General features: G+C 37.9%; 1 protein-coding gene across 1 annotated transcript in view; it reads right to left on the minus strand.

Annotated features, from left to right (window-relative positions):
• Positions 1 to 22,676, minus strand: part of LOC133083034 (protein WWC3-like) — a 172,852-nt gene that overhangs the window by 55,009 nt on the left and 95,167 nt on the right. Inside the window, exons 7-9 of the mRNA XM_061179696.1 lie at positions 10,432 to 10,581; positions 5,257 to 5,330; positions 780 to 1,022 (exon numbers count right to left, since the gene is read on the minus strand). Of these exons, the coding sequence (XP_061035679.1) occupies positions 780 to 1,022; positions 5,257 to 5,330; positions 10,432 to 10,581 (467 nt within the window). The remainder of the gene's footprint in view (positions 1 to 779; positions 1,023 to 5,256; positions 5,331 to 10,431; positions 10,582 to 22,676) is intronic.

A 22,676-nucleotide genomic window follows, 5' to 3' on the forward strand; every position in this document is an offset into this window, starting at 1 on the left:
TTATCGAATGGGCGGTGGGCTTTCCAAAGCTCAGCAAATATCCCCAAACTTCTGACAGCTGTGCAACGAGGAAAGCAGACCCAGCCTTCCACACAATTTGTGATCACAGAACAATCTGTGATCACACACAGCAAACGCAAACCAGGAGACAGGGCACACAATGAAAGGGCGAGCAACAGAGGACAAAGGACTCTGTGCTGGCTTCATATGTCCCACGCTGGTAAAGAGCCCAAAGACCAACTGAAGAGACTCACGTTCAGAAACAGACACGCGAGAGAGCAGAGACTTCCTGCTGCCAAAAGGGCAGGCTTTGCTGGCGGGAAATCAAAGTCGGAGATAAAAGTAAGAGGTAGACTGCGGAAACGGAGATGCTGCTGATGTCAGGAACGAGGTTCCTCCGTGGTCACGGAGCCGACCACCACCTGCCTCCGGCCCCCTGTTGGCTGGAGACCCGACACCTGTCCTGGACGCTGTCCTGAAAACACAGGGGGCGGGTGCACCCGGCACCTGCAGCGGGAGTGGGCGGGGTCTAAGTGGTGGGTTCCCCGGTCTTCCCTGCTCCATCCGGTTCTCGACCACCTCCCGCTTGTAATAGGGACCGGGAGCCTCCGAGCCCTGGGCAGCCCCTGCGGATGGCAGGCGCCCTGGGCACCCCCTGCGGACGGCAGGCACCGGCTCCCTCCACCTTCCGCCAGGCCGTGGCTGCCTGAATAACAAGGCTTCGGCTTTGCCAGCTGCTCCTCCGCTGGAAGCCGGCCCCGCCTGCCCGGCCAGCCCACCTTTCCGTGGCGCCCTGCACGGACGTGGCCCGGGAGCGCTGGATCTCCTCCTCCAGGCGCCGCCGCTCCTCCTCCAGCCGGGCCACGTCCTCCGCCGGCCTCCTCTGCTGGATGATGAGCTGCAGCTCCTGAAGCAGGGCCTCCTTCTCCTTGATGAGCTGCAGCCGGTCCCTGTCGGCCTCGGCCATGCCCGGCCAGGACTCGCTCTCAAACTGGGCCAGCTGCCGCTGGATATTTGAGACTCTGCGAGACAGGGACACAGAAAAATCCATGAACTTCATTTTAAAAATTCTCTTCACGATACAGACGCTAAAGTCCTCAACTAAGTATTAGCAAATTGAATCCAACGTAACACAGAAAAATTACAACACAACCGTCAAGTGGGATTTATCCTAGGTGTGCTAGTTCAACATTCAAAAATCAATTAATATAATCCATCACAGCAACCGATTGAAAAAGCAGATCATGTGACCATATCAAGAGATGCAGAACAAGCATCTGACAAAATCTAGCATTCATTTAGTATACATAAAAAACAAAACAAAAAACCCCCCACTAAAATAGAAATAGAAACTTCCTCAATTTGATAAAGAACATCTACAAAAAACAAACAAACAAACAAAAAAAACAACCAATACCATTCTTAATGTTGTGAAGCTCAAGCTTTCTCACTGAGATCAACTTCAAAACAACGGTGTACCCCATCACCAATCCTTTTCAACGTCATATGGAAGTCCTAACTAACGGAATAAAATAAAAGGAGTACACTGTGCACAGATTGGAAAGAAAGACATAAAACAGTCATTGTTCACAGCTCACATAATCATCTATGAGGAAAACCCAAAAGAAGCTGATAACAAAAAAAATTTCCCCTGGAACTCTTAAGCAATTAGTGCAAGATTGCAGGATACAAGCTTATACAAAAGTCAACTGCTTTCCTAAATACCATCAATAAACAAGTGGATCTGAAATTTAAAACACAATACCATTCACATGGCACCTCCAAAAATGAAATACTTAGTTATAAGTCTAACCAAACTTGTACAAGATCTATACAAAGGAAATTACAAAACTATGATGAACTGAAACAAAGAAGAACTAAATAAATGAAGAGACATTCCATGTTCATGGATAGGAAAAGTTCAATACTGTCAAGATGTCACTTCTTCCCAGCTTGCTCTATAGATTCAAAACAATCCCAATCAAAATTCCAGCAACTTATATTTGTGGACATAAACAAATTGATTCTAAAGGGGCAACAGGCCCAGAACAGCCAACACAATACTGAAGGAAGAGAACAAAGCTGGAGAACTGACACTAGGAGACCTCAAGACTTAATATAAAGCAGTACAGTAATCAAGATAGTGTGGTACTGGCAAAAGCATAGGATAGCAAAGGCAGTCTTTTCATCAAATGGTTCTGGAACAACTGGACATGCACATGCAAAAAAAAATCATCTAGACACAGACTTCACACCCTTCACAAAATTTAACTCAAGACCTAAATATAAAAGGCGAAACTGTAAAACTCTTAGAAGATTACATAGGATAAAACTATTAAGACCTTGGTTTGGAAATGTCATTTTAGATACAATACCAAAGGCACGATCCATGAAAGAAATAATGGGTAAGTTCAACTTCATTAAAATTAAAACTACTGCTCAGTGAAAGACTATGTCAACAGATGTGAGACAACAAATCACAGACTGGGAGGAAACATTTGCAAAAGACACATCTGATACAGAACTGTTATCCAAAATATAGAAAGAATACTTAAAACTCAACAATGAGAGAACAAACAACTCAATTAAATGGGCCAGAGACCTTAACGGACACCTCACTGAAGAAGATAAACAGACAGCAAAGCATATGAAAAAAAAGATGCTCTAAATCATATGTCACCAGGGAAAAGAAAATTAAAACAACAGTGAGATTCCACCACACACCTATTAGAATAGCCAAAATGAGAACATGTACAGCACCAAATGCTGGTGAGGATGTGGAGCAACAGGAACTCCCATTCACTGCTGGAAGGAATGCAAGATGCTACAGCCACTTTGGCAGTTTCTCACAAAACTAAACATACTCTTACCATGTGATCCAGCAGTCACACTCCTTCGTGTTTACCCAAAAGAGCTGAAATTTTTTGTCCACACAAATCTGCACATGGATGTTTATAGCAGCTTTGTTTATAATAGACAAACCTTGGAAGCAATTTGTTTCCATCTCACTGCTTATTAATTTTGTCCTGCTTTTATTTATATCGTCTATGTATCAAGAAACACTTCCCTTTATGTTTTTACATTTTATCAATGGAAATATATGTTTATTCCATCAATAAAATTGTACATAGGATAAAAAAAAAAACTTGGAAACAACCAAGATGTCCTACTTTAGTAGATGAACAGATAAATAAACTATGGTACTTTTAAGCAATGGGATATTATTCAGCCCTAAAAAGGAATGAGCCATCAAGACATGAAATACAGGAAGGAAACTTACACAGTATTATAAGTGAAAGAAGTCAATCTGAAAAGGCTACATACTGCATGATTATATGTATATGACTTTCTGGAAAACTATGGAGTTAGTAAAAACTCAGTGGTTTTCATAGGTTAGTGCTGAGGAAGGAATGAGTAGGCAGAGCACTGTGGATTTTTAGGGAAGTGAAAAGACTGTACTGAATACCATAATATTGGATACATGTCATTATACATTTGTCCAAATGCACAGAATGTACAATACCATGAATGAACCCTAATGTACAGAAACTATGGACTTCAGGTGATTATGATGTGACAATGTAGGTTCATGAATTGTAACAAATGTACCTACCCTCTGGTACATCTCTGGAGATGTTTATAGTGAGGGAGGTTATTTGTGTAGACAGGTAAGAAGTACATGGGAACTCTCTATATTGTCCGCTGAGTTTTGCTGTAAACCTGAAAATGCTCTAAAAAATAAAATATAAATATAAAATATACATAAGAAGGTGAAATGCAGTGTTCTTTCATGAATAATCTACCTAAATACTTACCTAAACATTTTAAAGGTTATTCACTGTAACCTTAAAGGTTACATCTCTAGAAAATAAGAAATCACTCACTGTGTTTGGTAAATGTTACAGCAAAACATGTAACAATTACTTGCTAAGCATAGCAATGACCTATTTCCTGAGTTTAGTACAGCCTGGCAAATTCCAGCCTACACTGTGCATTTTCAGAACAAACATGCAAAATGCCCAGAGGAATATTCACAAGAGGCAACATTCCTTCAAAAAATATGAGCAAGCTAAAGAGAAGAAGTATATGACCAATAATGTGACCACTGTAGATAATCAATATGGATAATGAATTTTGAAATATTACATGTGGAAATTTTAAAATCCAACACTACTACATCATAATAAGCAAGAAAATATTGGATATAAAACCACTTAGCAAACCGAAGACCTATGTCAGTTAATGCTTGTCCTTAGCAGGGAGTCATGAGAGCTGCTTTTGTTGATATTTTTACATTTTCTAAGAAGACAAGAAAAGTGAAATTCCAGACATACATAAATTATACACATTGATGAGATCCAATTATTTAGCCAGAAAGTATCCTCCTTAACTAGCTGGTATCCTGCTGTTTTGTCTTCAAGATAGTATTTCATTTTTGATGAAGGAAATTTCTTTTTGATATGCTTTATAGCTTTAAGAAGGACATATTTTAAACAACTGTGTTTTAAGATGTTACCAAAGGGTGAAAAGAGATAAAGTCTCTAAGCAGGTGAGAGCAATGCTAAAGCAGTGGGACAATATTGAAAACAAGGAGCCCTAAGCATTTGAGGAGAAATATGACATAATAATTGTCTCAGTTTTGCACATGTTCTAAAATTAAGACTAGGAAAGATAAACAAACAGGCATAAATATAGTCAAATATTGAATTTCAGAAGCCAGACTATTTATTATTATTTAGGTCAATATAAATAATTGCATTTAAATTCTTTCAAACAAAATGAAATGGAATATCTACTGCTATAACCTGTTACTCTACTACTTAAAATGTCTTTGAAAACAATTATGTGTGGCTTTTCCATTACTGGCTCAACATTAACCTATTGAGCCAAATAAATAAAAGGAAAAAAAATAGTTTAACTTAAGTTGGTCTGAGGGACTGATACTCAGTCTAAGAGGAGGGAAAAAGGGAGTTCTCAACTAGCCAGAAGGATTAAAAAAAGCTGAAAAATCTCCATTCTTAATGAATCAGATCTTTACAAGTGTTAGCAATATTTTGAATTTGACATTTTAAATGCACTTGACATTTTGTTACATGTATTCGGAAGCTAAACACAAATGAGAATCCATTATTTTGTATTACAGTAGACACTGCATTTTGGTAAAATTGTAGGTAGACACATACTGAACTGTGTTCAATTTCTCTCCGGGGAAAAAGAAGTAAGCAGAAGGCAAGATTTTTAAAATGAGTTTCTTACCTCTTTCTGGCCTCCTCACATTGCCAATTAAGTCTGACCTGGTCTACAAGGTTTGTTTTATCATCAAAGGCAAACTTTGGGGAATAAAAGAAAAACAATAAAAATTCATATTGAAACATTTTCAAAATTGTAAATTCATTTAAATTTCAGCAGCAGTTAAAAATACTCTTTTAATTCTTCTGTAAATTTCAATTTTTCAAAACACTGGAAGGAAATGTACCAAGTAAAATTCTGTTGCAACCTCTGACCAGAGGGTTTTGGGAATCCGGGTTTAATATTATCTAAACAGTTGGACTTTTTTTCCTCAGTGGAAATATATTCATTTGTTATTATATTAAACAAAATTGAAGTTTTTTAAAGAAAGAAATAATTTATTAACAGTTGATGCAAAGGTTTAAAATGTTATCCCATTTTGTACACTGTTCTCAAATATCCAGTTTCTCAATGAATGTGGAATGATGATGTGCTACTAAGAAATAATAAAATCTGAAGAAGACAGACTAGTACGTGTTTGGGATATAGGATAACTCTCTCCAATATGGTATGGTATATAAAAGAACAAAATGTAAAAAGAAGGAAATCAATGAATAAAAATGACTGGGATTGGGCAATATTACTTTAAGAGCTAGAATATAAAATGTGGTGTTCTGGATCCAATCAGTAGTTGTATTTAAATATTTTTCCTACCAATTACACTGAAGTGATCAACATGCTAGACAAAACAAAAAGACCTATATGAAACACAATTGTGGCTTACTTTTTTTCATTCCTGGAAATGTCATAAAAATGTATTTTCAATAAATCCTTCAGGGACTTCCCTGGTGGCACACAGGTTAAGAACCCTCCTGCCAATGCAGGGCACACGGGTTCAATTCCTGGTCCAGGAAGATCCTACATGCCGTGGAGCAACTAAGCCTGTGCACCGCAACTACTGAGCCTGCGCTCTAGAGCCTGTGAGCCACAACTACTGAGCCCGCATGCTGCAACTAATGAAGCCCGCGTGCCTAGAGCCCGTGCTCCACAACAAGAGGAGCCACCGCAATGAGAAGCCCGCGCACCGCAACGAAGAGTAGCCCCCGCTCGCCCCAGCTAGAGAAAGCCTGCACACAGCAACAAAGACCCAATGCAGCCAACGATAAATAACATAAATTTTTAAAAAATCCTTCAAGGTGTAGATTTGACTTTACTAGATCATATATTATGACCACTAAGTCTTTTTCCTTTTAATAACTTCATGTCAACAAATATTTAAGAACATTCTACTTGAATGATTAGTAATTAATATGTTGATACACATTTTGACAAATTTCTATTGTGAATTTCTCTACACGTATATTGCCTTGGAAATATACTGAATGACAAGATGAAGAAGTGGCTTATGGTGCACTGAAAATTCTCCAATGAAATGAGTCACAATCATATATTTAAACAGTTCTATCAGCTCTCCCTTTCCACAAACTCTGCTCAGTATACATATTTAGATATGAAGTTTGACATCTTCAGAAACTTTCCAGAGTGGAAATGCTCTACTTGTCTTTTCATCACCCTCTTTAACACTGAGCTGATTCTTCAGTGAGATTAATACACTTCACTCCTTAAATCTCTTCTAAAAGTAATTTACAAACTTGTAGGCTTCACTCTTCTTTGAGACAAATAAAAATGTTTTAGTCAAAAACAAAGCAACCTACAGTTTAAAAATACCAAAATGGTTCCTGTCTCAGTTTCTATATAGTCCTATATCATGTACCACAAATTCCAAATTCCAATGTTATGCTGATATTGCTTATAAGTCTCTGGTTACAAATCCCTATTCTTGAAAAACATGTCATATACCTAACACCTGCCCTCAAAACTGACTCATAATATTAACTAAAATAGATACACTGCTAAGTTGGCCCTCAACAATCTTCACCTTCTGTTATTCAGCCCATGTGTAATCACCTCTACTAGAAAGTAGGTTGGACCCAGTGACTTGATTCGATCCAATAGAACAGAGCAAAGGTAAAGAGAAGTCATTTCTGTGATTAAGTTACAATGGATTGTTACTCCCATCATGTTAGGTGACTTTCTCTGTTGCCTTCTCAGCGTGCACATTTTGGTGAAACAAACTGCCATGCTGAAGAGTATAGGTGATTTACAATATTGTGTTAGTTTCAGGTGCACAGCAAAGTGAATCAGTTTTACATATACATGTATCCACTCTTTTTAAAATTCTTTTCCCATGTAGGTCATTACAGACTGTTGAGTAGAGTTCCCTGTGCTATAGAGTAAGTCCTTATTAGCTATCAACTTTACACACAGTAGTGTCTATACGTCAATCCCCATCTCCCAATTTATCCCTCCTCCCTTTTCCCCCTGTCTAACCACAGTTTGTTTTCTACATCTGTGACTCTATTTCTGTTTTATATATAGGTTCATTTGTATCATTTTTTTTTAGATTCCACATATAAGCAATATCATATGATATTTGTCTTTCTCTGTCTGACTTACTTTACTTAGTATGATAATCTCTAGTTCCATCCATATTGCTGCAAATGGTATTATTTCATTCTTTTTTATGGCTGAGTAGTATTCCATTGTATACACGTACCACATCTTTATCCATTCCATGGTCAATGGACACTTAGCTTGCTTCCATGTCCTGGTTATTGTAAATAGTGCTGCAATGAACATTGGGGTGCATGTATCTTTTCGAATTATGGTTTTCTCCGGATATATGCCCAGGAGTCGGATAGCAGGATCATACGTAGCTCTATTTTTAGCTTTTTAAAGAAGCTCCATACTGTTCTCCATAGTGGCTGCACCAATTTACATTTCCACCAACAGTGGAATTTATTGCTTGTAGACTTTTTGATAACGGCCATTCTGACTGCTGTGAGGGGATACCGCATTGTAATTCTGATTTGCATTTCTCCAATAATTAGTGATGTTGAGCATCTTTTCATGTGCCTTTTGGCCATCAGTATGTCTTATTTGGAGAAATGTCTACTTAGATCTTCCACCCATTTTTTTGATTGAGTTGTTTGGTTTTTTTTTGATATTCAGCTGCATGAGCTGTTTGTATATTTTGGAGATTTATCCCTTGTTGGTTGCTTTGCAAATATTTTTTCTCATCTGCCTTTCCCTAGTCTTTTCATTTTGTTTATGGTTTCCTTTGCTGGGCAGAAGCTTTTAAGTTTAATGAGGTCCCATTTGTTTATTTTTGGTTTTATTTTCATTACTCTAGGAGGTGGGTCAAAAAAGATCTTGCTGTGATTTATGTCAAAGACTGTTCTTCCTATGTTTTCCTCTAAGAGTTTTATAGTGTCTGGTCTTACTAATCCATTTTGAATTTATTTTTGTGTATGATGTTAGAGAATGTTCTAATTGCATTCTTTTACATGTAGCTGTCCAGTTTTCCCAGCACCCTTTATTGAAGAGACTGTCTTTTCTCCCTTGTATATTCTTGCTTCTTTGGTCACCTAATCTGAGACTGACTTTCTAATTGACCTGACACCTTGACTGCAGTTTTAAAACCCTACATAGCAAGAGCTAACTTATATCATATGTACTTATGATATTGGGCATAGCTTTTTGATATTTTTCTCTATAGTAACATGATGTAGTAGATAGTGCAGGAGTTTAATCATCAGAGATGTAATTTTGAACCCAGACTTGCCTCTCTCAGCTTTAAGACCTTAGGTAACCTGGCACTTTAGTCTCCTCATCATACTACATAACAGAGATGGGAACAACTGGTTAAAATGAGGTCAGACGTGGGAAGCTGCCTGCCCCCATACACTTCAGAGTCTCATGAATAAGAATAATTTGCTGCTATTGTTATTATAACTCTGTAACAAGCTTCACACCAATAGTTTTAGGACATTCTATATAAATCATTACAAAAGTCTTTGATCTTACCTGTTTCTCCTCATGCTAGTTAGAAATACCTATCTTCTAATTCTAACCTTCTGACAAGAAGCAATGACTAATTAAAGAAACTGAGTGAGTCAGACTTCTTTCCTTCTCTCAGTCACTCCAAAATCTTTAGAAAACAATATTATTTTTTGAGTTAACAGATTCTTCCCTGTGTGTTACAGTTAGAGACCATATTCTTTAAACCACATAATACATGTGGTTGAAAATGTACAAGTGTACTATTAAGAACAATGAGGGGAAAACTGAAAATAGGCTGTTACCAGAAAATTCAAGAAATAGTCATTATTTACTACACTTCCAAAAGAGGAAATGTTTGCTGAGTTTTAAAATAGTAGCTAATTATTTTAAGACCTGAGTTTTATGTCAATCTATTTTCTTTATTCTCTCTTCATCTTTTGCTGTCTTCAGCTTTCCACTTACACATCTTTGTTTAATAAGTCCTAGGAAAAAGAAGCAGTCCAAGTGGCTTTCTATTTGGTAAAAAATTAACAGCAAATGTCACTCAATGACACTACAAAAGTACTGCTTTTAAATGTTCACAGTCCAGTTTCAAATACTGATTCCCAACCCTCGCTTAACTCAAGGATTCACACATTATCAAAAGTGCATTCTGAAATTCTACCAAGTCTCAAACAAAATTAATTTTAATTCAGGTAAATTTCCTAACCTTCTTTTAGAACAATGACAAACAATATCAAAGTAGAAGCCAAGAGTGCCTCAGCTACAAAGCCTTTAGTAACCCAGTGTTGTAAAGTCAGTCCTCAGGCAACCAGGGGAAAAATCCATTCTGCCACCTATTTTTATAAGTAAAGTTTTATAGGAGCATAGCCACACCAATTTGTTCATCTAGAACCTATGGCTCCTTGTGTACTAGATGGCAGAGCTGAATAGCTGACAGACACTGCATCCCTGCAAAGCCTAATACATTCACTGTCTGATCCTTTTACAGAAAAAGCTTGCTAATCTGTGCATTAGAAAGTCATGTTTTGTTGAAAAAGTGTTTAAACTCAACTCTGCAAAGGGTTCTGTTCTTTTAAAAAATCCAAGTCACAAGGACAAAGGTAGCTAACAATTTAACTGCATCCCATACCACTGAACCTTACAAGAGGGAATCAAACAATATGCTGTCTTTCAACCTAACTGCATAAAAGATTAAATATTTGTGAAAATGGAAAATTAAACAAAACTGCTGATGGTAACACAAAAGAAGCCCTTCTCTCTTAGCACACTTGTTTCTTGTCCCTTAAGCAAGCATACGTCTCCAATGATATCCGTTTGAGATGCAGCATCACAGAACTGTTGAGGCAAATGAGAATCTACAAATGAGCCCGAGTTCTGAGAAAAATCCTGCAGAGAGTCAGTAATAAAGGAGAAATTCTTGAAACCGTTGGTAAGGTTCACCAGGCTCTGTAACAGAATAAGACAAACTATTTGAAGAGAGATGTGCTGCTTCCCTTCTCTTTAAAGCAGTCATTTCACTCCAATTATAGGTCTCCAAATCTCACTAGGCAGTTGGTCCACCCCACTCTCCATTCTCGTTAGATTTAAAAGAAAATCTTCTCACTACTTACACCTTTAATAAATTTTTTTGCAATTTAAACCAGTGATTGAGTGATTCTGATGGATTGTGACTAAAATCGCAAATACTTGTGGTACCATTTTAACTGACTTTTATAATCTTTGTTTCCTAAAGAAAAACAGTAATGTTAGTAAGAAAAAAATGCTAACATCCCCTTGAGATCTTCATAGATAAACCACAGAGAATTTGAAAACAATTCCCATACTGTGCTCATATATGTTTTAGAGAGCTCAGATTCACCTAACACAATGCTTTCAAACTGAACCATTCTGTGGCATTTAATGCAATCACAATGTTGTACAACCACTGCTTCTTATCTAGTTCCCAAACATTTCCACCGGCCCAAGAGGAAACTTGTAGCTCTTTGAACAGGCAGTTATCACTGTTTCCCTGTCCTTAACCAAATGACAACCACTGTTTTCCTCTAACAATTTAATTATTGTGAATATTTCATATAAAATAAATCATACAAAATTATACAACTTGTGTCTGGCTCCTTTCATTTATAATAACATTTCTGAGATTCAAACACATAGCATGTCAACTACTTCATTCCTTTTTATGGCTGAATAATATTCCATTCTATATATAATGGAATATATATGCATTCATCGGCTGATAGGCACAAGCTATTTCTATCTTTTTTCTACTGAAAAATAATGCCGCTATGAATATGTATGAACTCGTATGAACACTTGTTTTAAATTCTTTTACATATATATAAATTTGGCAGTGGAACTGCTGGATCATACAGTAAAAGTAAGTTGTACTTTCTGAAGTATTCTCAAACTGCTTTCCAGAATGGCTGCATGTTTTATAATCAACAGCAACACACATGAGGGTTCGATTTCTCCATATCCTCACCAACGCTTGTTATTTGCAGTTTTTAAATTATACCATCTTATTCTGTGGGAAATATTATTTCACTGTGGTTGGCTTTGCATTTCCTCAATGATTAATGATGCTGAGCATTTTTTCATATGCTTACTAGCCATTTGTCCATCTTCTTTTCGAGAAATACCTGTTTAGGTTTTACCCCCTTTCAGTTGAATTGTTTGCCTTTCTTTTGTTAGGTTTAAGAGTTTTTTTGTTCTTGTTCTGCATGCTAGATACTTAAAAAATAAATGATTTGCAAATATTTTCTCTAATTTTGTGGAAACCTTTTAACTGCTGGCATCACTTAATGCATAACACTTTATTTGAACTTCAAAGTATCTGTGTTTTCTTTTATTCTCTGTGCTCTCTTGTGTTATATCCAAGAAAAGACTACCAAATCCAGTGCTCTGAAGATTTTCCTCTGTGTTTTCCTCAAAGAGTTTTGTAATCTTAGCTCCTGCATTTACATCCTTCATCAATTCTGAGTTAACCTTTTTATAGTGTAAGGTAAGGGTCCAGCTTCATTCCCCTGCATGTGAATATCCAGTTTTCCCCACACCATTTGTTGAACAGAGTGTCCTTTGCAGTAATAAATACCAGTCTTGACTCCCTTGTGGAAAATCAATTGACCATATATATGAGAGCTTATATATGGGCTCTGTATTCTACTCCATTGGCCCATATGTTTGTCCTTATGCCAGTAGCACACAGTTTTAGTTATTGTGGCTTTGTGCTAAGCTTTGAAATCAGGAAGTATGAGTCCTGTCACCTTGGTTTTTCTTTTTCAAAATGTTCTGGCTACTTAGGGGGTCCCTTGAAATTCCACATGAATTTGAGGACGGATTTTCTACTTCTGAAAAAGAAAACACGACTGGGGATTTGACAGGGATTGCACTGAAACTATTGATTACTATGGATAGTATAATACTTTTAATAATATTAAGTCTTCAAATCCATGAGCATGGGATAACCTTCCTTTTTTTTTAACATCTTTATTGGAGTATAATTGCTTTACAATGGTGTGTTAGTTTCTGCTTTATAACAAAGTGAATCAGTTTTACATATACATATGTTCCCATATCTCTTCCCTCTTGTATCTCCCTCCCTCCTGCCCTCCCCACCCCACACCTCTAGGTGGTCACAAAGCACAGAGCTGATCTCCCTGTGCTATGCGGTTCCTTCCCACTAGCTATCTTTTTTACGTTTGGTAGTGTATATATGTCCATGCCACTCTCTCTCTGTCACATCTTACCCTTCCCCCTCCCCAAATCCTCAAGTCCATTCTCTAGTAGGTCTGTGTCTTTATTCCCGTCTTGCCACTAGATTCTTCATGACCTTTCCCCCCCCTTAGATTCCATATATATGTGTTAGCATACTGTATTTGTTTTTCTCTTTCTAACTTACTTCACTCTGCATGACAGACTCTAACTCCATCCACCTCACTACAAATAACTCCATTTCGTTTCTTTTTATAGCTGAGTAATATTCCATAGTATATATGTGCCACGTCTTCTTTATCCATTCATCCGATGATGGACACTTAGGTTGCTTCCATGTCCTGACTATTGTAAATAGAGCTGCAAAGAACATTGTGGTACATGACTCTTTTTGAATTAAGGTTTTATCAGGGTATATGCCCAGTAATGGGATTGCTGGGTCGTATGGTAGGTCTATTTTTCGTTTTTTAAGGAAACTCCATACTGTTCTCCATAGTGGCTGTATCAATTTACATTCCCACCAACAGTGGAAGAGGGTTCCCCTTTCTCCACACCCTCTCCAGCATTTATTTTTTCTAGATTTTTTGATGATGGCCATTCTGACAGGTGTGAGATGATATCTCATTCTAGTTTTAATTTGCATTTCTCTAATGATTAATGATGTTGAGCATTCTTTCATGTGTTTGTGGGCAACCTGTATACCTTCTTTGGAGAAATGTCTATTTAGGTCCTCTGCCCATTTTTGGATTGCGTTGTTTGTTTTTTTGTTATTGAGCTGCATGAGCTGCTTGTAAATTTTGGAGATTAATCCTTTGTCAGTTGCTTCATTTGCAAATATTATCTCCCATTCTGAGGGTTGTCTTTTGGTCTTGTTTATGGTTTCCTTTGCTGTGAAAAAGCTTTTAAGTTTCATTAGGTCCCATTTGTTGAGTTTTGTTTTTATTTCCATTTCTCTAGGAGCTGGGTCAAAAAGGATCTTGCTGTGATTTATGTCATAGGGTATTCTGCCTATGTTTTCCTCTAAGAGTTTGATAGTGTCTGGCCTTACATTTAGGTCATTAATCCATTTTGAGTTTATTTTTGTGTATGGTGTTAGGGAGTGTTCTCATTTCCTACTTTTACATGTACCTGTCCAGTTTTCCCAGCACCACTTATTGAAGAGGTTGTCTTTTCTCCACTGTATATGCTTCCCTCCTTTATCAAAGATAAGGTGACCATATGTGCGTGCATTTATCTCTGGGCTTTCTATCCTGTTCCATTGATCTACATCTCTGTTTTGGTGCCAGTACCAAACTGTCTTGATTACTGTAGCTTTGTAGTATAGTCTGAAGTCAGGGAGCCTGATTCCTCCAGTTCCATTTTTCGTTCTCAAGATTGCTTTGGATATTGGGGGTCTTTTGTGTTTCCATACAAATTGTGAAATTTTTTGTTCTAGTTCTGTGAAAAATGCCAGTGGTAGTTTGATAGGGATTGCATTGAATCTGTAGATGGCTTTGGGCAGTAGAGTCATTTTCACAATGTTGATTCTTCCAATCCAAGAACATGGTATATCTCTCCATCTGTTGGTATCATTTCAAATTTATTTCATCAGTGTCTTATAATTTTCTGCACACAGGTCTTTTGTCTCCTTAGGTAGGTTTATTCCTAGATATTTTATTCTTTTTGTTGCAATGGTAAACGGGAGTATTTTCTTAATTTCACTTTCAGATTTTTCATCATCAGTGTATAGGAATGCAAGAGATTTCTGTGCATTAATTTTAGCTCTAGTAGTTTTCTGGTAGCATCTTTAGGATTCTCTATGTATTGTATCATGTCATCTGCAAACAGTGACAGCTTTACTTCTTCTTTTCCGATTTGGATTCCTTTTATTTCTTTTTCTGCTCTGATTGCTGTGGCTAACACTTCCAAAACTATGTTGAATAATAGTGGTGAGAGTGGGGAACCTTGTCTTGTTCCTGATGTTAGTGGAAATGGTTTCAGTTTTTCACCCTTGAGGACAATGTTGGCTGTGGGTTTGTCATATATGGCCTTTATTATGTTGAGGAAAGTTCCCTCTATGCCTACTTTCTGCAGGGCTTTTATCATAAATGGGTGTTGAATTTTGTCGAAAGCTTTCTCTGCATCTATTGAGATGATCATATGATTTTTCTCCTTCAATTTATTAATATGGTGTATCACGTTAATTGATTTGCGTATATTGAAGAATCCTTGCATTCCTAGAATAAACCCCACTTGATCATGGTGTATGATCCTTTTAATGTGCTGTTGGATTCTGTTTGCCAGTATTTTGTTGAGGATTTTTGCATCTATGTTCATCAGTGATATTGGCCTGTAGTTTTCTTTCTTTGTGACATCTTTGTCTGGTTTTGGTATCAGGGTGATGGTGGCCTTGTAGAATGAGTTGGGGAGTGTTCCTCCCTCTGCAATATTTTGGAAGAGTTTGAGAAGGATAGGTATTAGCTCTTCTCTAATGTTTGATAGAATTCGCCTGTGAAGCCATGTGGTCCTGGGCTTTTGTTTGTTGGAAGATTTTTAATTACAGTTTCAATTTCAGTGCTTGTGATTGGTCTGTTCATATTTTCTATTTCTTCCTGGTTCAGACTCGGCAGGTTGTGCATTTCTAAGAATTTGTCTATTTCTTCCAGGTTGTCCATTTTATTGGCATAGAGTTGCTTGTAGTAATCTCTCATGATCGTTTGTATTTCTGCAGTGTCAGTTGTTACTTCTCCTTTTTCATTTCTAATTCTATTGATTTGAGTCTTCTCCCTTTTTTTCTTGATGAGTCTGGCTAATGGTTTATCAATTTTGTTTCTCTTCTCAAAGAACCAGCTTTTAGTTTTATTGATCTTTGCTATTGTTTCCTTCATTTCTTTTTCATTTATTTCTGATCTGATCTTTATGATTTCTTTTCTTCTGCTAACTTTGGGTTTTTTTGTTCTTCTTTCTCTAATTGCTTTAGGTGCAAGGTTAGGTTGTTTATTTGAGATGTTTCCTGTTTCTTGAGGTAGGCTTGTATTGTTATAAACTTCCCTCTTAGAACTGCTTTTGCTGCATCCCATAGGTTTTGGGTCGTCGTGTCTCCATTGTCATTTGTTTCTAGGTATTTTTTCATTTCCCCTTTGATTTCTTCAGTGATCACTTCGTTATTAAGTAGTGTATTGTGTAGCCTCGATGTGTTTGTATTTTTTACAGATCTTTTCCTGTAATTGATATCTAGTGTAATAGCGTGGTCGCAAAAGATACTTGATACGATTTCAATTTTCTTAAATTTACCAAGGCTTGATTTGTGACCCAATATATTATCTCGGAGAATGTTCTATGAGCACTTGAGAAAAATGTGTATTCTGTTGTTTTGGGTGGAATGTCCTATAAATATCAATTAAGTCCATCTTGTTTAATGTATTATTTAATGCTTGTCTTTCCTTATGTATTTGCATTTTGGATGATCTGTCCATTGGTGAAAGTGGAGTGTTAAAGTACCCTACTATGATTGTGTTACAGTCGATTTCCCTTTTTATGTCTGTTAGTATTTGCCTTATGTATTGAGGTGCTCCTATGTTGGGTGCATAAATATTTACAATTGTTATACCTACTTCTTGGATCGATCCCTTGATCATTATGTACTGTCCTGCTTTGTCTCTTGTAATAGTCTTTATTTTAAAGTTTATTTTGTCTGATATGAGAATTGCTACTCCAGCTTTCTTTTGATTTCCATTTGCATGGAATATCTTTTTCCATTCCCTCACTTTCAGTCTGTATGTGTCCCTAGGTCTGAAATGCGTCTCTTGTAGACAGCATATATACGGGTCTTGTTTTTGTATCCATTCAGCCAGTCTGTGTCCTTTGTTGGGAGCATTGAATCCATTTACATTTAAGGTAATTATCAATATGTATGTTTCTATTCCCATTTTCTTAAATGTTCTGGGTTTGTTATTGTAGGTGTTTTCCTTCTCTTGTGTTCCTTGCCTAGCGAAGTTCTTTTAGCCTTTGTTGTAAAGCTGGTTTGGTGGTGCTGAACTCTCTCAGCTTTTGCTTGTCTGTAAAGTTTTTAATTTCTCCATCAAATCTGAATGAGATCCTTGCTGGCTAGAGTAATCTTGGTTGTAGGTTTTTCTCCTTCATCACTTTAAGTATATCCTGTCACTTCCTTCTGGCTTGCAGAGTTTCTGCTGAAAGATCAGCTGTTAACCTTATGGGGATTCCCTTGTGTGTTATTTGTTGTTTTTCCCTTGCTGCTTTTAATATGTTTTCTTTATATTTAATTTTTGATAGTTTGATACATATGTCTTGGCGTGTTTCTCCTTGGATTTATCCTGTATGGGACTCTCTGTGCTTCCAGGACTTGATTAACTATTTCCTTTCCCATATTAGGGAAGTTTTCAACTATAATCTCTTCAAATATTTTCTCAGTCCCTTTCTTTTTCTTTTCTTCTTCTGGGACCCCTATAATTCGAATGTTGGTGTGTTTAATGTTGTCCCAGAGGTCTCTGAGACTGTCCTCTGTTCTTTTCATTCTTTTTTCTTTATTCTGCTTTGCAGTAGTTATTTCCACTATTTTATCTTCCAGGTCACTTATCTGTTCTTATGCCTCCGTTATTCTGTTATTGATCCCTTCTAGAGTATTTTTAATTTCATTTATTGTGTTTTTCATCATTGCTCGGGTCTTCTTTAGTTCTTCTACGTCCTTGTTAAAAGTTTCTTGCATTTTGTCTATTCTATTTCCAAGATTTTGGATCATCTTTACTATCATTATTCTGAATTCTTTTTCAGGTAGACTGCCTATATCCTCTTCGTTTTTAGGTCTGGTGGGTTTTTACCTTGCTCCTTCATCTGCTGTGTTTTTCTGTCTTCTCATTTTGCTTATCTTACTGTGTTTGGGGTCTCCTTTGCGCAGGCTGCAGGTTCATAGTTCCTGTTGTTTTTGGTGTCTGTCCCCAGTGGCTAAGGTTGGTTCATTGGGTTGTGTAGGCTTCCTGGTGGAGGGGACTAGTGCCTGTGTGCTGGTGGATGAGGCTGGATCTAGTCTTTCTGGTGGGCACATCCACGTCTGGTGGTGTGTTTTGGGGTGTCTGTGGCCTTATTATGATTTTAGGCAGCCTCTCTGCTAATGGATGGGTCTGTGTTCTTGTCTTGCTAGGTGTTTGGCATATGGTGTCCAGCACTGTAGCTTGCTGGTCGTTGAGTGAAGCTGGGTCTTGGTGTTGAGATGGAGATCTCTGAGAGATTTTCGTCATTTGGTATTATGTGGAGCTGGGAGGTCTCTTGTGGACCAGTGTCCTGAAGTTGGCTATCCCCTCAGAGGCACAGCCCTGATGCCTGGCTGGAGCACCAAGAGCCTTTCATCCACACGGGTCAGAATAAAAGGGAGAAAAAATAGAAAGAAAGAAAGAGGATAAAATAAAATAAAATAAAGCTATTATAATAAAAAATAAGATAAAAATTATTAAGAAAAAATTTATTAAGAAAAAAAATTTTTTTTAATTTTTAAAAATAAATTTGTTAATTTTTTAAAATAAAAAAAATTATTAAGAAAAAAATTTATTAAGGAAAAAAGTTTTTTTAATTTTTTACAATAAAAAAATTAGAAAAAATTTATTTAGAACACATTTTTTTAATTTTTAAAATAAAAAATAAGAAAGAATTTAGTAAGAAAAAATTTATTTAGAAAAAAAATTTTTAAGAAAAAAACAAAAACGCACGGACCGAACCCTAGGACAGATGGTGAAAGCAAAGCTATACAGACAAAATCTCACACAAAAGCATACACATATACACTCACAAAAAGAGGAAAATGGGAAAAAATATTATATTCTGCTCCCAAAGTCCACCTCCTCAATTTGGGATGATTCGTTGTCTATTCAGGTATTCAACAGATGCAGGTACATCAAGCTGTTTGTGGAGCTTTAATATGCTGCTTTTGAGGCTGCTGGGAGAAATTTCCCTTTCTCTTCTTTGTTCGTACAGCTCCCGGGGTTCAGCTTTGGATTTGGCCCCGCCTCTGCGTGTAGGTCGCCTGAGAGCGTCTGTTCTTCGCTTAGACAGGACAGGGTTAAAGGAGCAGCTGCTTCGGGGGCTCTGGCTCACTCAGGCCAGGGGGAGGGATGGGTACGGATGCGGGGCGAACCTGTGGTGGCAGAGGCCGGAGAAACATTGCAGCAGCCTGAGGCATGCTGTGCATTCTTTCGGGGAAGTTGTCCCTGGATCACAGGACCCTGGCAGTGGCGGGCTGCACAGGCTCCCGGGAGGGGCGGTGTGGATAGTGACCTGTGCTCACACACAGGCTTCTTGGTGGCGGCAGCAGCAGCCTTAGCATCTCATGCCCGCCTCTGGGGTCTGCGCTGACAGCCGCAGCTCGTGCCCGTCTCTGGAGCTCGTTTAGGTGGTGCTCTGAAGCCCCTCTCCTCGCGCACCAGGAAACAAAGAGGCAAGAAAAAGTCTCTTGCCTGTTCGGCAGCTCCAGACTTTTTCCCGGACTCCCTCCCGGCTAGCTGTGGTGCGCTAACCCCTTCAGGCTGTGTTCTCCTCGCCAACCCCAGTCCTCTCCCTGGGATCCGAAGCCCAAGCCTCAGCTCCCAGCCCCCGCCCACCCAGGCGGGTGAACAGACAAGCCTCTAGGGCTGGTGAGTGCTGCTCGGCACCAATCCTCTGTGCGGGAATCTCTCCACTTTGCCCTTCGCACCCCTGTGGCTGCGCTCTCCTCTGTGGCTCCGAAGCTTCTCCCCTCTGCCACCTGCAGTCTCTGCCCACGAAGGGGCTTCCTAGTGTGTGGAAACCTTTCCTCCTTCACAGCTCCCTCCCACTGGTGCGCGTCCCATCCCTATTCTTTTGTCTCTGTTATTTCTTTTTTCTTTTGCCCTTCCCAGGTACGTGGGGAGTTTCTTGCCTTTTGGGAGGTCTGACGTCTTCTGCCAGCGTTCAGTGGGTGTTCTATAGGAGCAGTTCCACGTGTAGATGTATTTCTGATGTATTTGTGGGGAGGAAGGTGTTCTCCGTGTCTTACTCTTCCACCATCTTGCCCCAAACCCCCATAACCTTCTTTTATTTATGTTTTCTTTACTGATTGCTCATCATTAGCATACAGCATTTTTCTTTGTCAGTATTCTCATTTCGTTCACATTGTTTTCTAGACTTACTGTAGTATTTTGTCCACATTTTTTATTAGGCTTTTTGATGATACCTTACCCCTGTGTTTTAAAGTCTTTTATATCTTTAAAAGTAGAATATGTTTGATATCTGGGATTCTTACAGATAATTTCTGTCAATTAATTTCCTCCCTAGAATGAACCATGTTTTCCTGTTTTTTTGTACGCCATGTGATTTTCTGTTGAAAACTGAACATTTAACTTTTATAACGTGGTAATTCTAAAAATCAAGTTCTCCCTCTTCCCCATGGTACTTCTTTTTTTTTTTTTTTGGAAAGTTACAATAGTCCTTTTTTTTTTTTACAAACTATATTTCCAAAGACTGTTCCTAATTATGTGTGATCACTGACGTCTGGTTCCTTTATCTAATGTTTAGCTAATGTTTGATAGTGACCTCCTTGAATGCCAGGAGCTGCAAAAACAAAACTAAACCACCTCTCTATCTTTGCAGACTGGCTCTGTTCTCAGGTATTCCTCTACCATTTAGCTATACTTAGCTTATACTCTGAGCCTAAGAGAGCAGCACAAGCTCTAAAGGTCTTCTGAGGACTTTTCTGAGTATGTCTTTTACCTCTGCATACCCATAGCTTTCTAAATTCCTCCTCATATATAACTGCTTTAGATGTCCTAGTTTACCAGAGTCTCATCCCAACTTCTTCTCAGGGCCTTAAATAGTCTACTGTATGACTCCACTCATAAGCTCTCATCCAAGGTAACTCCATGCTTACAGTCAGCCTTGTAACTTTTAGAGCAGGGACTGATGTTTTTCTCATGCAGGTTCCAAGTTATACAAAATGAACACCTTGCGTCAGATTTTAAGGTAACCCCAAAATAGGTTTGAACAGGTATACACATTAATTTCTATATAAGGTCTGCTGTGATCCCTCCAGTTCAAGGCAGGGAGCTAGATCACCATTTCCTCAAGACCAAGATAGTGCTGCATTGGGAATGGAATGGGGCAAGGGCAAGGGATGGGGCATCAAGTAAAAATGCCATGAAATTTCACACCATTTTGAACATAGATTTTTCTTGATTGTAAATTTGTGTGATTCCTATAAGCCTCTGTCTGTTTTTCAGAATGCCCACAAAGTTGGATCAGTCAGTTTTTCATTTTTTTTCTTTTTTTTCTTTTTCCAAGGGCTTGGGACTTCTGAATCTTCCATGTCACCTCCATTATGTGTTTCTACAACCTGATATTTTCCACCCTAATTGTACACGGTTAAAATTAATATACATGCTAGTTTGCCAAAAACCACAGAAATTTTGGCAAACAGAACCTCTTAGTGTAAAAATTAAACAGACTTCAAATTTTCTACACTGATTTTACATTTCTGAACATATTCCTCTTCCACAGTTTTTACTACAAACTCAAGAACCAGAATACCTGAGTGCAATATAACTTGTATACGTGGTTGTAAACAAAAGTTTCTTAGAACGGATCAGTTTTTAGTATAAGAAAGCTAAAATAACTTATTTGATTTTAAAATAACTTATTTGATTTTAGTGCAATATAACTTGTATACATGGTTGTGAACAAAAGTTTCTTAGAAGGGGTCAGTTTTTCATATAAGAAAGCTAAAATAACTTATTTGATTTTAGTGAAAGAGGGTGTTGCTCTTGCCTCTTCCTGGAGGTTCCCATAGATTGTGAGGCTATGGACATCTCAGAGAAAATTCTGAGGCCTGAAACTCCTTCCATAAACTCTCTGTCCTTTCTCAAGCAAGGCAAGTTGATGATTTATCCACTGCTATGCACTGTATTCTCAGAGCGGCCAGAGCAGGGAACCCAGCTTTGACCTGGGCCAAAGCCTCTATATATACACTATCAAACACCACTTCGTTCACTCTGAGGTTTTGGCTAGGATTAGATGGGTAATGCATGCAAAGCATCTCGTCCAATTCTGCACACACAGAAGGTTCGCTAATGGTAGCTAGTCTTGTCACCATTGTTCAGAGCAAAACTAAGAATACATCATTTACCTACCATGACCTGGAAAGTCATTTACAAATACAGATGTGTGGGCCCCAACTACAGTCATTCTAATTCACTAGAATAGGTTAGGGCCCAACAATGTGCATTTTAACCACCATTTAGGAAACTCTACTTAATTCACTACAGCCTTGACTTTAGGAAGCACTGGTATACATTAAAGTTATATATGCACCTGTCTTATTTTGCCTCTATGTTTGATCTTTACTTTATATATCCCTGTATGTCTTATACTGTGCAGAATCTATATAAATGTGTATAAGGTAGCACGTGCCCATGTATCGGATTGAGTAAATCAAGAAAAACTGAAAAGAAATTAAAAATTATAACTAAAAAGAGACCATAGGGATCTCCCTGGTGGTCCAGTGGTTAAGACTCCGCCCTTCCACTGCAGGGTACACAGGTTCAATCCCTGGTCAGGGAACTAATATTCCCCAAGCCATGTGGTACAGCCAGAAAAAAAAAAGAAGTAAAAACGAGAGACCATAAAAGGAAAAACTGAATGCATTACAGCATCAAGCAAAAAGACCATCAAAAAAAAAAAAAAAAAAGACCATCATATATCCACTTGCAAAAGCACACCTTTTTCTAAAAATAACAGAAGCTACAGGAGTTAAGGGGCCAAAAAGATAGTAATAACAATAAAGCAAAGTAGAACTAACAAGATCTCAGATATATAATTTTTAAACATCCACATTA

The sequence above is a fragment of the Eubalaena glacialis genome, unplaced genomic scaffold, assembly GCF_028564815.1.
Source record: "Eubalaena glacialis isolate mEubGla1 unplaced genomic scaffold, mEubGla1.1.hap2.+ XY H_4, whole genome shotgun sequence".
In the NCBI taxonomy this organism is placed as follows: domain Eukaryota; kingdom Metazoa; phylum Chordata; class Mammalia; order Artiodactyla; family Balaenidae; genus Eubalaena; species Eubalaena glacialis.